General features: G+C 44.6%; 1 protein-coding gene and 1 pseudogene across 1 annotated transcript in view; both read right to left on the bottom strand.

Moving 5' to 3' along the window:
- Nucleotides 1-4,566, bottom strand: part of PRDM6 (PR domain containing 6) — a 160,228-nt gene extending 155,662 nt beyond the window's left edge. Inside the window, exon 1 of the mRNA XM_006871632.1 lies at nt 3,991-4,566. Coding sequence (XP_006871694.1) covers nt 3,991-4,558 — 568 coding nt within the window. The 5' untranslated portion in view covers nt 4,559-4,566. The remainder of the gene's footprint in view (nt 1-3,990) is intronic.
- A 3,098-nt stretch (nt 4,567-7,664) lies between these two features.
- Nucleotides 7,665-15,892, bottom strand: part of LOC102828205 — a 9,106-nt pseudogene continuing 878 nt past the window's right edge.

Below are 15,892 nucleotides of genomic sequence, written 5' to 3' on the forward strand. Positions count from 1 at the left end.
GCAGCGGCTGTGTGCCTGCTAATGGCAGAAAGAGCGCTGCTAGGTCACTGGGCTCGGGGATCCCGAATAAATCCACGATGCTAACTGAGTGGGAAGGGATTGGGGCAAGAAGGGAAAATATTTACCCTCCTGTGGTATCTCTTGCTAACCCCAAATTGTTGTTGTTGTTGTTAAGTGCCTTCGAGTCGGTTCCGACCCATAGCGACCCTGTACAGGGTTTCCGAGGGTGTAAATCCTTACGGGAGTAGAAAGCCTCATCTTTCTCCCGCGGAGCAGCTGGTAGTTTCGAACTGCTGACCTTATGGTTCGCAGCCCGTTTCGTAACCACTACGCTACCAGAGCACCCCAAATTAGTCTCCCCTTAACTGGAAAAACTAGAGCTGGATCCACATGTCCTTCTCTCTCCTGGTCCCTCTTCACAAAAGTAGGAGAGTCTCCAGCTTCTTGCACACCTGCTCTCAGGCCAGTGCTGTTCCCAGCGCTGTTCCCTACATTGCAGGCTTCCTATGTCAGGGTTCTTTAAGTCAGAAGGGGATAGAGAGGGGCCTTGACTTGCAGAGGGTGCAGGGTGGTCAACTTTAACTCATCCAAGTGGCAGGTTTGTCTATTATCTCCTCTAGAGGTCTAAGAAAGGTACACCACACAGACTCACATACACACAAACACACAGTATGAAAAGCTAATTAGATCAGCTGTACACAAGTACGCAACCTGGTATCAAACAACAGGCCACCTCTCCCTACCTTCCAAAGGTCTCAAGACAACACAGAACCCAAGGAAAGGTCACTATGACAGAACCTTACTGAATCAGTGGCTTCAGAGAAGTCCGCAGTAAATGAAGGCAAGTAGGTAATATAAAGGAGCTCTGGTAGCGTAGTGGTTACGAATCGGGCTGCGAACCTGAAGGTCAGCAGTTCGAAACTACCAGCAGCTCCACAGGAGAAAGATGAGGCTTTCTACTCCCGTAAAGATTTAAACCCTTGGAAACCTTGTACAGGGTCGCTATGGGTCGGAACCGACTCGACGGGCACTTAACAACAACAACAACAACAGGTAATACAAGAAGGACATCCCATCATTTATATTACACAACACACTACTTGACTTCAAAGAGAAAAATGAAGAGACAGGTAAGTATTCAGAGCTTTGGTGTAAAGTTTACTTCACTCACAGATAACAAATATATTAGGGAGAGCCCATTTGAGCTGAATTGTACAATTTCTGCTGGTTTAAAATCTTTTTGTGAGGAAGAGAGCTACAAGCACCTTCATAATGGTATTTGCCAAAGATCAACAAAGTTTCAAGGTTATAGGTGTGTGTCTGTTTCCCTTTTTTATTTGTTTTGTTTTGTTACAGAGAAATGACATCATGAATTGCTGAGTCCAGGTAAAGTTATTCTCTTATGAAAACGGGATAAATAAAGAAGCAACTTTCTTTGCCTTACATCAAAGAGAGTTACTTGATAACCTTTTTAAACACAAAGTGACAAAATTAAGCTATACTGAGTAGTCAAGTCACAGAATTCTTTAGGAAGAATGGCAAAAGACCAAAAAGAAAACTAGGAAAATCAATGCATAATAAGTTAACAGGTACCTCGCCGTCCTCTTCTCCCCACTTCCCACCCCCATCTCTGTCATCCACTCTCAACCAGGAATGAGGGAAAGCTTCTGGTTTTCATGGTGTTTCAAGTAGCAAACAAACCAATTTTCCCTGTAAAGTGAGAAATGAAGTTTCTCAACATTTACATTTGGGATTTGTTTTGAGATTAAACTCAATCACTTTCATTTCATTTAATTTAAAAAAATAAATGCTATGGTTTCAAATGTGTGCCTACATTTTCCAGGAGAAATTGCTGAAACAAAAAAAGACAGCTCATCTCCAAACATTACACAGGACTACCTCAGCTTTCCATTCTTTCTCAAGGGCCATTTAATTAGTAAGTAATGTGAGGTGTAGCTCCAATAGGACAATCTGCTTTCCCTTCCCTTCTCTTTTTCCCTGTACTTTGCACTCTTTTCCCCCTGTACTTTGCACACTGAAGTAGTCCAGTTGACTCAAAATGATCTATCAGAAGTTTAACACAGTAAGGACAATTTAAATAAAATCCTAATTCATTTCCTCCAGACAGAGAAAAAGTTACCTAGGCTATAAACTGGCTCAATAGCCATATATTAATTAGGAATCTACTCCAATTTCTTCTCTAATTAATCTAGGTTTTCTCTTAGTGAAAATGCATTAGATCTCAAGACTGAATTGTAAACAGTGTAGGGAGTTGAGCACACAGCCAGAGCTTTGGGGTGCACTGCTGGTGTATTTTCTACTACTGGTTTAATTCAGAAGAGAAACTGCAAACATGATAAAGCTCTCCTAGCCCATCATGACATTAATGGATGGTTAGAAATACCTCTTTCAAAAATTTTTTGACTTTTTATTTCACATTTTTAAAGAACTGCTTTGAAAAGCAATGCATTTGAGAAATTCAATAGGAGATAAGCATTTTTGAGGTCCATACGATTTTCTGAAACTCTGAAATACAAGTCTCCTGAACTATAAAGCAAAAACCACATTTTAAACTAGTACATTACCCCAAGACTATAAAAAGGAAAAGTTAATACAACTCTTCATTTATTATTTTTTTAGTAATAATGATCTGCATCACAACAATTATATCCAATAATCATAAAGAGATTAATATAGCTCATTCACTGGACTGAAGAAAAGATATTTCATGAAAAATCTTTTCAACAAGGAAACTTTGGAAATCCTTTAAATAGCTATAACCTAAAGTTATTTTGCTTTTACAATGAATTAAGAAGTTCGTGGAGAAGTAGACATTCTGCAAGAAGCGACTTCTTTAAAATATAGTCACAATAAATACATAGATCAATTTATCTCATACACGTATACAGAAGCTAGGTGAATAAATGAGGTGGAGAAAAATAGCTGAATGAATGATGATCTTTCAAATTTTAAATTGCTTTCAACCTGACTCTCATCTTACTTTAATGCTATCTCCAAAGGAAGTGTATTTAGCACTTTTAAAACCCCAAAACGTTAGGTGTAATCACACCGTAACTTCTGAAATTATTAAAAAGGAAGTGAATATAAAATAATATGCATTCTTGATTCTCACTTAGTTTTGCTTCAAACATCAAAAACTCAACTGCATTTGTGATAAGCTGCGTGTGCAATTAATGTAGGAATCAAAGCTAGAAGACCCTGATGTTTACTTAGGCATTTGTCATTTACTTCGGGGAAGACTGGAGTAATTTTACTATATTATTATATAACCCTAATTTAAATAAATAAATAAACCAATAAGCGTGGCTACGGATTGAGAGCGTTTTCGGGATCACGGATGCGCAGAGTAAAATGCGGATCTACAAAGAACTACGCTGTTCTTGAAGTCGAAAAATTTCTATCACTAAGCCGTGGAAACTTTCCTTTCCTCCCTTTCTAGATAAATTTAGATGAATAGCAGACATAACAATAATGCCTGAGCGAGAGACACCCATGTCATCCTCAGGATTCCAGGCATCCTGGTCCGTCCCAACCCAAAGCGGCAAAAAGCCAACACAGTTAACTTCAAAGAGCGGGTAAAAGAGTAGAAACAACCCTAACCTTCACGCTTCCTAAGAACGATAAGAGTCCCTCTTAGGGCCGATGGTGCCGTCCCGGGCACTCCCTGTCGCGTCCTTCCACCACCCGCGCCGGGCACTGTCCAGCGGAAGGGTGGAGGTCTGTATCCTACGATTTGTGTGCAACTCTAGCCCCAAGGCCGCGAAGGGGAGGAAGTGGGGAGGAAAGGTAACCCCGAAGTACCATCGGCCACCCCATCCGTTCTCCTTTCTTCAGAAAACTTTGATTCGGCGCCCTGGAAGGTCAGAGCCCACGGCCTGGTACAGCCCGTCACCCTCAACCCGCCAACCCTGACCGGAGCCCTCCTGCGCCACCGCCCCAGGAACAAGCACGCCGGCTCCGGCTACGTACGGTTGTTGGGGTCGCTGGTGTGCTGGTTGAGCGGGATGATCTCCATGCGCTGCTGGCCGTACAGGTAATAGTCCAGCTCCTCCGCGCTGCAGCGAAAGCGCAAGGCGCCCCGACCATCCCCACCGCCGCCACCGCATTTGGTGGGTCCTGGGCCCGAGGTGACACCGAGGCACAGGTCCTTAGGAGGCAGTGGCTCTGCAGCAACAGCAGCGGCGGCCAGAGGCGCGAACACCGGCAGCTGCGCCACAGGCAGGGCTGAGAGACCCGCCAGCGCGGCAGCGGCGGCACAGGAGGAGGCGGAGGAAACCGAGGTGGAGGAGGAGGCCGGGGTGGAGGAAGCAGACGAGAGCGACGAGGGCCGCGGGCGCAGGCTTTCCGAAGGGGGTTCGGCACGCTCGGCCGGCGGAGGAGGCTGGAGGGGCTGCGGCGTGCCCAAAGGGCCTGCGACACTGCCACCCTTGAGCGGGCCGCCACCGCCGCTGTGCGGGAAGAGTTGCTGCCAGTGTTGTAGATAGGCTGGATCCACTTTGAGGAAGGCCGAGCCGCCGGGGTCTCCGGGCTTCAGCATGTCCGATGCCTCGAGCTGGGTGCAAAAGGAGGAAGGAGGGCGCGCGTGAGCCGGACCAGGGCCAGGGGCGAGAGGGGCGTCGAGGCGACCTTTGGGGCTCTGGAATCAGCGCCCGAATCCCTTGATTCCACCAGTGGCTGTCGGATTCCGGGACTCCCTCTTCCAACTCCGCTAGGCGCAAAGTTTTCTCCGAAGCCACGGCGCCATGCGAGAGAGCAGCGTGCACGGCGCCGTGGTCCGGCTCAAGCGGCACCTAGCTCCCACCCAGCACTACTGAAGCCCAAGGAGAAGACACATCCCCACAGAACTCAACCACAGCACCAAGTCCCCGCCAGCAGGATGCACCCGAGGTCAACCCCGGCCGGAGTGGTGCAGCGAACCGGCCGCTTGGGCCTCAGGCGCCAGGAGGCGGGACGTCCCGGTGTCGCCCCCCGCCTCCAGCCCGAGACCTCCAGCTTCCTTACCCACGGGACCTAACACTCAGTTGCAACCCAGACAAACCACATTTTACCTGAAAACTCTGAGCCTCTGGCGGATGAGTGCGTGTTTGTGTCTCGGTGAACGTGAGGGAGCGAGTGCGCCCCGTGTGCGCTACATGCCCCTAGGCAGCGCAGGAGAGTCCGAAGTCTCGGGCCGCCCAGGACCCTTCCGGGCCGCGAGCAAAGGATGCGGAGACGCACCGAGTGCGCGCGGAGAGCACCGCCGGGGGCGCAGGAGCACGGGAGTATCCGAGTGCTGGACTGAGCCGCCTTGGGTTTCTGCCCTTGGCCGCCACCGCGTCCCGGCTCCTCGACTCCGCGCTCTGGCAGCCTCCCGGCTGGACACGTGGGTTTTACGACAGCACAAAATACAAGTGTGTGTGTGTGTGTGTGTGTGTGTGTGTGTGTGTGTGTGTGTGTGTAAAGAGAGAGAGATGGGGGAGGGCGGTGGGAAGGCATGCAAGAAGAGCGAAGGGGAGGGGAGAGGGATAAAGGAAGTTTTAACTTGGCTGCATACACATTCCGCCTGCGTGCCTCTCCCGCACAAATACCTCCTCAGTCCTCCTAGCCCCCACTTTTTTGGCGTGACGTCTCCCGCTCGCCACTTTTCTCTTGCTGCCCAAGACTTGTCTTTTCTAAGTGCCTGCTCAGAGCCCTAATCCTGGAAGTAGAGGAAACGCGGAAACGGCAATACGTCTCTGAACAAGCTCGGGAGTTGCACTAAAGTGGGCGCGCTCGGCCCCGCGAGCAAACCGAGTCCCGGGACTAAGTTTGCACTTTCGCCCCACTCAGTTTTTCCTGGAGTGCTGATGGGTGCCAGAATCGATGCGTCGGTCACTCAACCTCCTACAAAAAAAAAAAAATTCTCAGGGGAGAAATTTCGGGGGCGGAGCGGGAAGGGCGGATTGAGCACTGAAGAGAAGCCTTTATAGCAGGCGGCCCAGGAGGCTGTCTCTGCCAGAGAGGCGTGGGACACAGGAGACTGGACCCGATGGGATTCTGGCCCTACGGGGAAGTGGGGAAGTTGGGAGGTGGCTGCATTGGAGTCTGTACTCTGTCTAACGCTTAGCGACCCCCTCTCCGGTTGTGTGTCTCCTCCTTGTTGGCACCCGGGGGCAAGTATCCAGAGCTACGTCTGGTGGCACAGCTGCTTCCGCGCATGTTTGCTTAGACTTTAACGACTGCGCCAAATGCAGGTCCTATGCTCCCGAAACTACGAGGTTTGGGGGGCAAAGGCAACTACGCACTCCCCTATCCCACTCCGGGGACTTCGGGCCGTCATTTGGTGTGTGGCTACGCGTCTACAAATTAGGCTCCATTCTCCAGTCCCGCCTGGTATTGGAGGGTACCCGGCGGCGAGAGAAGGCTATGAAATTGACCCGTAGCTCTGGCACGTTCCTGTCACTGAAGCTACAAAGGAAAGAGATGGCATTTGTCTTTTCCCAAGCAATAGCTTATTTGGCATTCAGCACTCTGAAAAATTAATAGCCACTTTTTCCTGCTTCTACCTTGTTTCTTTTTGTCTTCTCACCGAGCATTTTAGTCTGAGCCTGGGAAATGCGCGGTTTAGATTTTGCCCCAGTAGCACGCAAGATGCCACAATACTGGTTGAAACAGAGTCAGACTGAAAATGTTTTGACTGGCGTCGTTGTGACAAGGTTATCAGTCATCCCTGAACAGATTGATGTACCTAAATTTAAGGCAAACACCACGAGGGAAAACCCACGGTACTGTGGACCCCGAGGCTAAGCAAGAGGTCTCCGCGGGCATTGAGCAGCTAACTCCATCAGAAGGGGAGAATTAAGTTCCAGATCTATTTCAATTAATCTGCTCGCAGAACTTCCTAAGAGTGTTGGACGACGGGAAAAGGGGAAAACTCACTCTCTCACACTCTCCTTGCCCAGTGAAGAGAAATATGGGCAGTTCTCTTTTCTCTGAGACTGGCTAAGAGCGCAGGGAGTGGAAGTCTGGACGCCACTGCAGCTGGGTCCTGCAACCCAATTTCACCTTTCTGTCCAAACCTGCTTCTTCCATGCACCCAAACCCCCAGGAATGGATATCACAGAGCACTCCCACGCAAACACACACAAGAAAATCTCGGAGGCTTTCAGACTGGCTACAGCAACTGCACGTAAGACTTCATGGGCCCATAATCATGGAAATTCTCGTCTTAATAAGATTAGCTGACGAGATAAGGAGCGCTTGCGATGTGCCAAGCATTAGTCCTCCTAGCAACCTTCGGGAGTACACATGTCACTAACACCATATTACAGATGAAAACACTGAGGCTCAGGAAGGTTAAGTACATTGCCCACGCTCTATTAATAAGTGATGGAGGCTGATTCAGACCCAAGTCAATAATAAGATGACTGTGCACTCTAGTCAAACCTCTACCAATCTCGTCAGGACGGACCTTCTTCAGTGTCTTTGGTGGGGGTGATGGGGTTGAGTCATCACAGAAGAGACTTGGTTGCTGCGGAACCAAAATAAGATCAGACGTTCGCACCACCCCATTTCCCATACCTGCATATGGTGTTCCTGATCCGCCACCTTCGAAGCGTCCCAGAGGACAAGGTTACACTCCACGCGACAGGACCCTAGGGCCCAGAGGACTAATAGACTTCGCTTTAAGGAGGTGAGAGAAAGTTAAACTCAGGCGCCGTGAGCTCCAGGGAAAAGTCGCGAGGGGAGCACTGCGTGAGTCTGGGCATCCCAAAACCCTTCCCAGGTCGCCCTTGAACAGCCTCAGCCCCTACGGTAATTTCCGGCAGGAGGGAGGCGCTGACTAGGGTAGTGGTCCGCACAGTCCTCCCATCCCCCTGTGCACCACTGCCAGCAATGCGAGCCGGACAGTGGTCGGCTGGAGGCTTGATAGACGCTGCGAGGACAGCTTTCCCCTCTGTTGATCCTGGACCCACTGGATCTCGACCGCCCTAGGAAGTCTAGGAGGAGCTTTAGAGAAGTGTAAGCCCACCGACCACAAGGGCACGAACCCCTCAAATTGGTACCCCTCTCTTCGTTACTTAGAAGATGACCTCGGAAACAAGTCGCTTCGACCACTTAGGAAGCGATCAAACCTTTATAAAAATCCATCGCTCCCAAATCGATGGGCGAATATTTGCTGGGAATTTGTTCCAGAGGAATAAATAAGAAGCGTGAGTGTATTAAATGCAAACGGGGGGACACGGTGGTGTTTTTCTTCATTGATTAATGACCTCTAAAATAAAACAAGTGGGAAGAAGAGCCAGGATCGATAAATTAACTACCCAAATTCATCATTTTCTCAAGCAATTTTTTTCTCTAAAATTATCCTCAGGAAGTACCTTAGCTCTGAGAGGAAGAAGAGTCAGAGGCCACAGCAAATAGGGAGTGGCAGAAAGGGCAGGCGAACAAGAAAGGGATTCTGTCTGGAAGACCCTCTATCTGATTTCGTTTGACATACAATTTAAAAGTTTGCCTTTCATATTAATTAATTTTTCCTGGTGGGGGGAGGGGAACAAATGGTCGGTTGCTTTTGACAGGACTCCGATAAAGGATTCAGCAGTTCTCCTCTCTGCCCTCGGCGCTCCTGCTTCTAGGTTTAAGGTCACGGGTGGCTGAGTTAATAATTCATTAATATAGACATTTATTCAGAAGGGCTCTCTGAGATCCACTCTCCTGGCCTCCTCCCAGAGATTTATTTTCTGGGGAAATGGATAGGGAGGAGGGTTGCAGGTGAAAGGAGGATGGGGGAGGGAAGGGGTAGTGGAGAGAAAGGCTAGATACAGCTAGGACAAATCATCCCTTAGATTAGTAGGCAGGTCCCTCTAACCTGCTTTGTCAAAAAACTTGGTTAAAAATGTGGCATCCAAACAGCAAAGGGACTCTAGTCTCTAGTGGTCCTTTCTCCTTTTATACCTATTCATTTACACTTGTGCAGAAATCTCTGTTGGTCCAGGCTTAGGAACTGAGCAGAGCTATCTAACTGAAGACCTGGAAATCCAGGCAAAGGGGGAGAAAGCTCTAGAAAGAGAACACCCCACCTCTTGAGCTCCCCAAAGGAAAAACTTGGAAACTTGCCCAGACCTGCTATCTGAATGAACCCCTTCTCATCAGGACGCAGGCAATCTCTGGTGCCTATTTATCCAATCAGAAAGGGAACTATAGGCATACCATTAAAACAAAACACAAAAGTCCTCCTGACAGAAAGTGGACAATAAACAATCATTCAATTAATTGTCTGATGACAATAGGTGCTATAGATAGCAATGAATAAAGGATAAAGGAAATGAAAGGAATGAATAAAGGATAAAGTGCTGCTGTAATGCTATAGGATAAGCACTGGACAGAATGGTCAGTTTGAATTGCAAGGTTGGAGGTTCAAACTTACCACAGGCTCCTCGGAAGCCCTCTACAGGGTCATTATGAGTGAAACTTACAACAACAATAGGTGGATGGTGTTACTATCTTAAATATAGCAGTCAAGGAAGGCTTCTCTTACAATGAAATTTGAATAGAGATTTAAAATATGAGGATGTCAATTTCCTGCCCAGACTGGTGCCTGTCCTACAAAATCCTCAACCAACCCCTCTCAGTTCCTGGCCCCTTTCCTCCTATCTATTTCCACCTAGTTCCTTCAAGGTGCAGTGAACTATACATTTATTCACTGTTTACATCAGCTGATGTCATCTTGGTTGCTGACAGTTTTAGAGCTTGACACAGTGACCTGATCCACTCCCAAACTGTCTGGGTCTCAGTTCTTCAACCTTCAAATGAAGGGGTGAAACTAATGTTGCTTACTATTTAAACTTTCTGTGAAGCAGCTACCAAATTCTACCCTCCTTTCCTATTACTTACTTTATACTCCACCTCCCAAATGTTGTGAATCTACTGGATGTGGTGTGTAAAGTGTATCGAAAAACTGAAGACAGAAAAAACCTACATCATGTGCTTTAATCACTGCGGTCTTTCCATTGATCCCTTTGCATTTGTCCATAATCAGTGATGGAAAACAATACCAGCTACCCATAGGAAAGAAAGGATGTAAGAGGTGAGACACATGAAGTAGAAGGCCCTGAACAGCTTAGCCTGCAAAGGAAGTCAGCTCTTCCCTCAAATGATGCAGAGCACAAACCTCACCATTCAGCTAAATGCACCCTCCTCTTCTGAGGCCTAGGCAGTTTATACATGTCACCATCTCCTCAGCTTTCTTGTCACAATGGTACTCAGAAAGCAAGCTCCTCACTTTGCCAGGTCAAAGACGGCTGCTGGGACTGAGAGACCAAGCTTAGCCTATTTCTGATCACTTTCTCTCATCTCCCACCAGGCCCACCACAGACAGCACCTGTTCACTTGAAATGCAGCCGAACCACCAGCTCCTTTCACCCTGGTCACCCAACATCTGTCACTCAAACAATGCTTCTCAGCTACTACAGCCCTGATTTGGATTTGACCTACTGACCTCAGAGTGAAAGGCGTTACAGTCCATTTCCAATCTCTAGAGCCTATTCATTCTCCCAGGAAAGCCTCTATCCTTTCCGTTTGCAGAAAAATCAGCTATTATAATTTTCAAGGCCTCGTGAGTTTAAAACATACCAGGAGCAACTCCATTTCATAGAGCTATGATGAATAGCCAGCAGGTGAAAACTAACTGCACTTTTTAATTTTTTTTCCATTTTTGAACCTTTTGACAAGTAAAGGAAAAGAACAATAATTCAACAAGAAGAACTATCTTTTCAGAGATCCACATAGTACCTTCCCTACCTCTTCCCTATCTATCCTTCCTTCTTCCAAGAATTTATTCATTCCTTTTTCTAAGTCTGTAATAATAGATATACCTAACCTAAGTCACCTACAAATTAACAACTATACATAAGATTTAATGAGCACATATGGTGTGCAAAAGACATGCGTCTTTGAAGATCTTCTAGCAAATGATACACAGTCTTTTTTTGGTCACCAGATTGTTCTCTAAATTAGTTGAAGCCTGTAGGCCTTCAGCTATAATCAGGATAAAGCAAGCATGGTGCATTGCATCTGTTTGAAATCCGGAACATGTGCTCTGGTTGATTCACTTTCTAAAGATGTCAGGGTCCAGCCTCTATTAGTCAGGGGCTGACTTGTACTTATTTTCTCTTCTATTTATTCCATAAAAGAAGGGGTCGAAGTCTTCCCTCACATCATCTTGAGGAAGCTGGGCTACCTGTGGGTACCCTGTGAAACTTAATTGCCCCCTCATCATACATTCTCCTTGCTGGATTGGCGTCCTTACCCTACTCTGACTTAGAGGGACAGAGGATAACACAAAAGCCTGTTTTTATTGTATTACTTTTGGTGAGTTTGTGTTCTATGTAAGAGCCTCTCATCTACAGAAAGAATCTATTCTCAGTTTCTTTTTGGGGACCAGAATGTACATCTGAGACTCTGAGAATTTTCATGGAGAAAACAAAATAATAAAATGTCTAAATTGTGGTGCTTCTGTTTTCAGTGATCTTATTCTGAAGATGGAAAGCTAAGATGGATATATAGAAAATGAAATGTGAAAACTGCAAGGGTGTCTGGTATTCAGTAAGTATCAAGTGTCATTTTCAGACAGAATATACTCTACCAGGACCAAACTTCATCTGCATTGAAGTTCCAGGCTTAGGGAAATCTTTCAGTGACCCGGTCTGCCCTCTCCAACCTAGGTTCTAGAGCCAGTAAATGGCATTAGAATTCAGAAGAGGAAGCTGTCACTTTAGGCTATGGGATGATCAAGCAAAAAACTTTGCAAGCAAGATGAGTCATGAAGATTTTCTGAATTCTGGTGAATAGAAAAGAACTGAGGAAATGCATTCTAGGTAAGCAGACTGCCTGAGTAAAACCCTAAATATAGTAGGGCCAATGAGAAAATACCTAGAATTCCAAGTGGCTTTTCTCTCTCTGCTCTAAGAGTTAGGGGTGCATCTCATTGGATGTCCTACAGTTGTACTCTACTCCTTAGATTCAGAAAGTTGCTTTAATGAAATTGTCCTGACCTAACATGCTCAACACTGTGGGCTAATGCATCAGACTACAAAGTCATTTGAACTGCAAGGTCAGTGGTTCAAGCTCACCAGCTGCTCCTGGGAAAAGGGTCGCTATGGGTCGAAACTGACTCGACAGCACTTAACAACAACATGCTCAGGTTTAATTAAAAATCTACTCATGATTATGATGATTGAAAAAACAGTGGTTCACTCATGAATGAAAAAACCACCAGCAGCTCAACATAAATTGCATGATTGAAATTGACAATGCCATATCCTGACTCTGGAAAGCACAAGCTGTTTCTCTGGCCTGCTCTTTTTTTAAACTTCAAATATTTAGAGCAGAAAAATGTGGAAGAAAGTTGAGAGTCATTCAAAAGACTAGTGATCTAGATCTCTCTGAAGTAAAAACTATATAGAAAAAAAATATTTATTTATTTATTTTTAGGCTAGTACATTTCCCAAAGATTCTTACAGCCTGTTGTTGCTGTGAAGTGTCATTGAGTTGTTTCTGACTCATATGGTTTCTGATGGGTTTAAATTGCCAACCTTGTGGTTCCCAGTCCAGTGCTGATCCTACAACACCACACCAGGTTAATTTCCCTTAAGAAGGAAAGAAAAGAAAATACAAAAATTGTTTAATATTCATAAGGCAAAAGAAAAGAATTATTTTTACATTGATAAAACTTCTAGATTCTTAAAAAGAACTAAAATAAATCTATGCATGATCATATAATACATTCTTAGTTCATTCTTATAATACAGTAATTGACAAGTGACAGTGAAATTATTAATTGGAAATAAACATTTTGAAAATTCAGTGATTAACAATTTGACTTTTAAATAATATTATTAAGTTTGACTGTGTTTTGGACATCTCCTTCTCATCTGTCTACATTAGCAAATATTTTTCAACTGAAAAACATGTTTGGGTGAATAAGTATTTTATTTGGCAGCAACCTAATAAATTAAGTATAGTTTTCAAAATCTAATGTTTGCTCCATAAGCAAAAGAACAGAAGCATTTTTCCGAATTGTTTCTTCAAAACAAATGTTTTTGTCTGGGAGCCAGAGGAGAAGACCAAGCATTCTAGTAAACTTCTTCCATAATGTCACCACTATTCTGCCACATTCAAAGTTTTCTGTTGGTCACAATCTCTTACAAACTTCCAAGAGTTGCTTTACAACATCACCCAAAAAATGTATGTATATAAAAGAAGATTTCAAGCATTTTCAAAATGATTTTTTTGGGGGGGGGGCAAAAATTGATTGGAAGTACATGCATGTTCAGTGTTGTTTTACTTCATTTGTGTAAGTGCGTTTTACTTGTTACATGACTATTGGCACTACTTGTCTTCTCATTTTAAGATACAGAGTTATAAGATAGTGACATAGGCCCCTCCACTTTCCTCTTCCTGATAAAACAAGGAGAGGATCAAGTTAGTGTAAGTCTGTGAGGAACCCTGTGTCTGTGTGTGTCTGTTTGTGTGTGTGTGCATGAGAGAGAGAGAGAGAGAGAGAGAGAGAAGATGGAGAACAGCTATGATTTGTCCCCAGAGTCTAAGAAAGGTATAATAAGATTCAGGGTTTATGTAGTCTAGCTATATATATTACCAAGGATTCTTTCAACTGCAGGTGACAAAAATGGAATTAAATTGGCATGTGTTTTGTTTGTTTAAGGATTCAATAGGTTGCATATACCTTTAAATTCTCAAACAGGTACGTGTACACCAATGTTCATTGTAGCATTATTCACAATTGCCAAAAGATGGAAATGACCCACATGTCCATCAATAGATGAATGGATAAAATATGTTTTATAGAGAGAGCGATCGATAGATAGATAAATGGTGGTGGTAGTAATGTACCATGGAGTCAGTTCTGACTCATAGCGATCCTGTATAGGGTTTCCGAGGCTGTACATTTTTACAGGAGCAGAAAACCTCATCTTTCTCATGCAGATCACTGGTAGTTTTAAACAGCTGACCGTGAGATTAGCAACCTGACTCATAACCACTATACTACTAGAGCTCCTTAGATAGATAGATAGATAGATAGATAGATAGATAGATAGATAGATAGATAGATATGCAAAACAATATTATTCAGCTATAAAGAGAAATGAAGTTTTGATACATAGATGAACTTTGAAACATTTTGTTAAGTGGAATAAACCAGATACCAAGGGACAAATATTGTATGAGCCCTCTCATATGAAATATATTTTGTTTGTAGTTGCCATTGAATTGGCTCTGGTTCATAGTGACCCCATATACAACAGAATGAAGTGTTGCCCAGTTTTGTGTTATCTTCATGGTTGTTGATGGACTCCAGTCTGTTGAGGCAACCACTGTGTATTTTCGGTGTCTTCCAAATTAGTGGGCTCATCTTCTAGCACTATATTAAACAATATTCATTTGTGAACCATGGGGTTCCATTGGGGTAATTTTTAGAAGTAGATACCTGACCTTTCTTACCTGTCTAACTTAGTTTGGAAGCTTCATTGAAACCTGTCCACCATAGGTGACCCCAATGGTATTTGAAATACTGGTGGTATAGTTTCCAGCACAATATAATAGACAGACGGGTGGTTATACTTGTTGTGTTGCTTTTGTTGTTATTGTAAAAGTTGTTGAGTTGGTTCCAACTCATAGCAACCCTGGTATAGTGTTTCCAAGGAACATCTGGTGAGTTTAAATTGCTGACCTTGAGGGTAGTACACCAATGTTTATCCTACAGTACCACAGCAGGTCAGACAGGCAGTGGGTATGAAAGAGCTAGACTAGTTCAATCCATTGAATCAAAACAAACTTAGTGGTTGCCAGGGGATTGGGGAGGGAGGCGTGGGAGGAGGGAGTTTATGCACTTAAGATACAGCTGAATTAAGAGGTCCCTATAATGTCATAGAGTCCTGGTGTGGTGCTGTGGGTTAATGCACCAGACTGCAAAGACAATTGAATTGCAATGTTGACAGTTCAAGCTCACCAGCTGCTCCTGAGAAACCCTATACAGGGTCACTATGGGTTGAAGCCGACTTGATGGCACTTAATAACAGCAACAACAAATAATGTCATACTCTCTTTTCACCTTCTGGCTCTGCTTTTCTCTATTTTGACTTTAACCTCATGCAAAATTTTCCATGTGGCTACTCCCAACAGCCCCAAGTTTACCTTGTTGTTGGTATTAAGTGCCCTTGAGGTAGTTTCAACTCAGAGCTTCCAAGGAATGGCTGGTGAGTTTGAACTGCCAACCTTGTAGTTCAAACTGACCTTGTTTATGTTTATTCTACAGCATCACACCAGTACTTCAAACTTACCTAGTGTCTAGATAACAATCCCAGGGAAAAGAGTACTTGTTTCTCAAGACTCAATTCACCAAAAGCACTTGAATTGAGTCTTAAGAAACTAGTTTGAGCTGTCAACCTAGTCCTGGACTAGTCACTGTAGCCAAGGAAATAAAATATATTAGCCTGACATAAAACTCAGCCAAAACCATTAGACTAAGATTGGGGCCAGAATAATTTTCCAAACTAAATCCAAGATGCTGCTACTAAAGGGAATGAATGCTGAACAAGTAATAGGTATTGTTGTTGTTAGTTACCATCACTGTAACTCTGATACATGGTGATTCCATGTAAAACAGAACACAATGTTGGTCAGTCTTGTGCAATCTTCATGACTGTTGGTATGTTCACATCCATTGTTGTGGCCACTGTGTATTTTGAGGGTCTTCCAAACTAAGGGGCTCATCTTCCAGCACCACTGTTGTTGTTGTGATGTGCTGTGGAGTCGATTCCGAGTCATAGCGACCCTATACAGGGTTTCCGAGGCTGTAAATCTTTACGGGAGCAGAAAGCCTCATCTTTCTCCC

This window comes from Chrysochloris asiatica, unplaced genomic scaffold, assembly GCF_000296735.1.
Source record: "Chrysochloris asiatica unplaced genomic scaffold, ChrAsi1.0 scaffold00171, whole genome shotgun sequence".
Taxonomy (NCBI): domain Eukaryota; kingdom Metazoa; phylum Chordata; class Mammalia; order Afrosoricida; family Chrysochloridae; genus Chrysochloris; species Chrysochloris asiatica.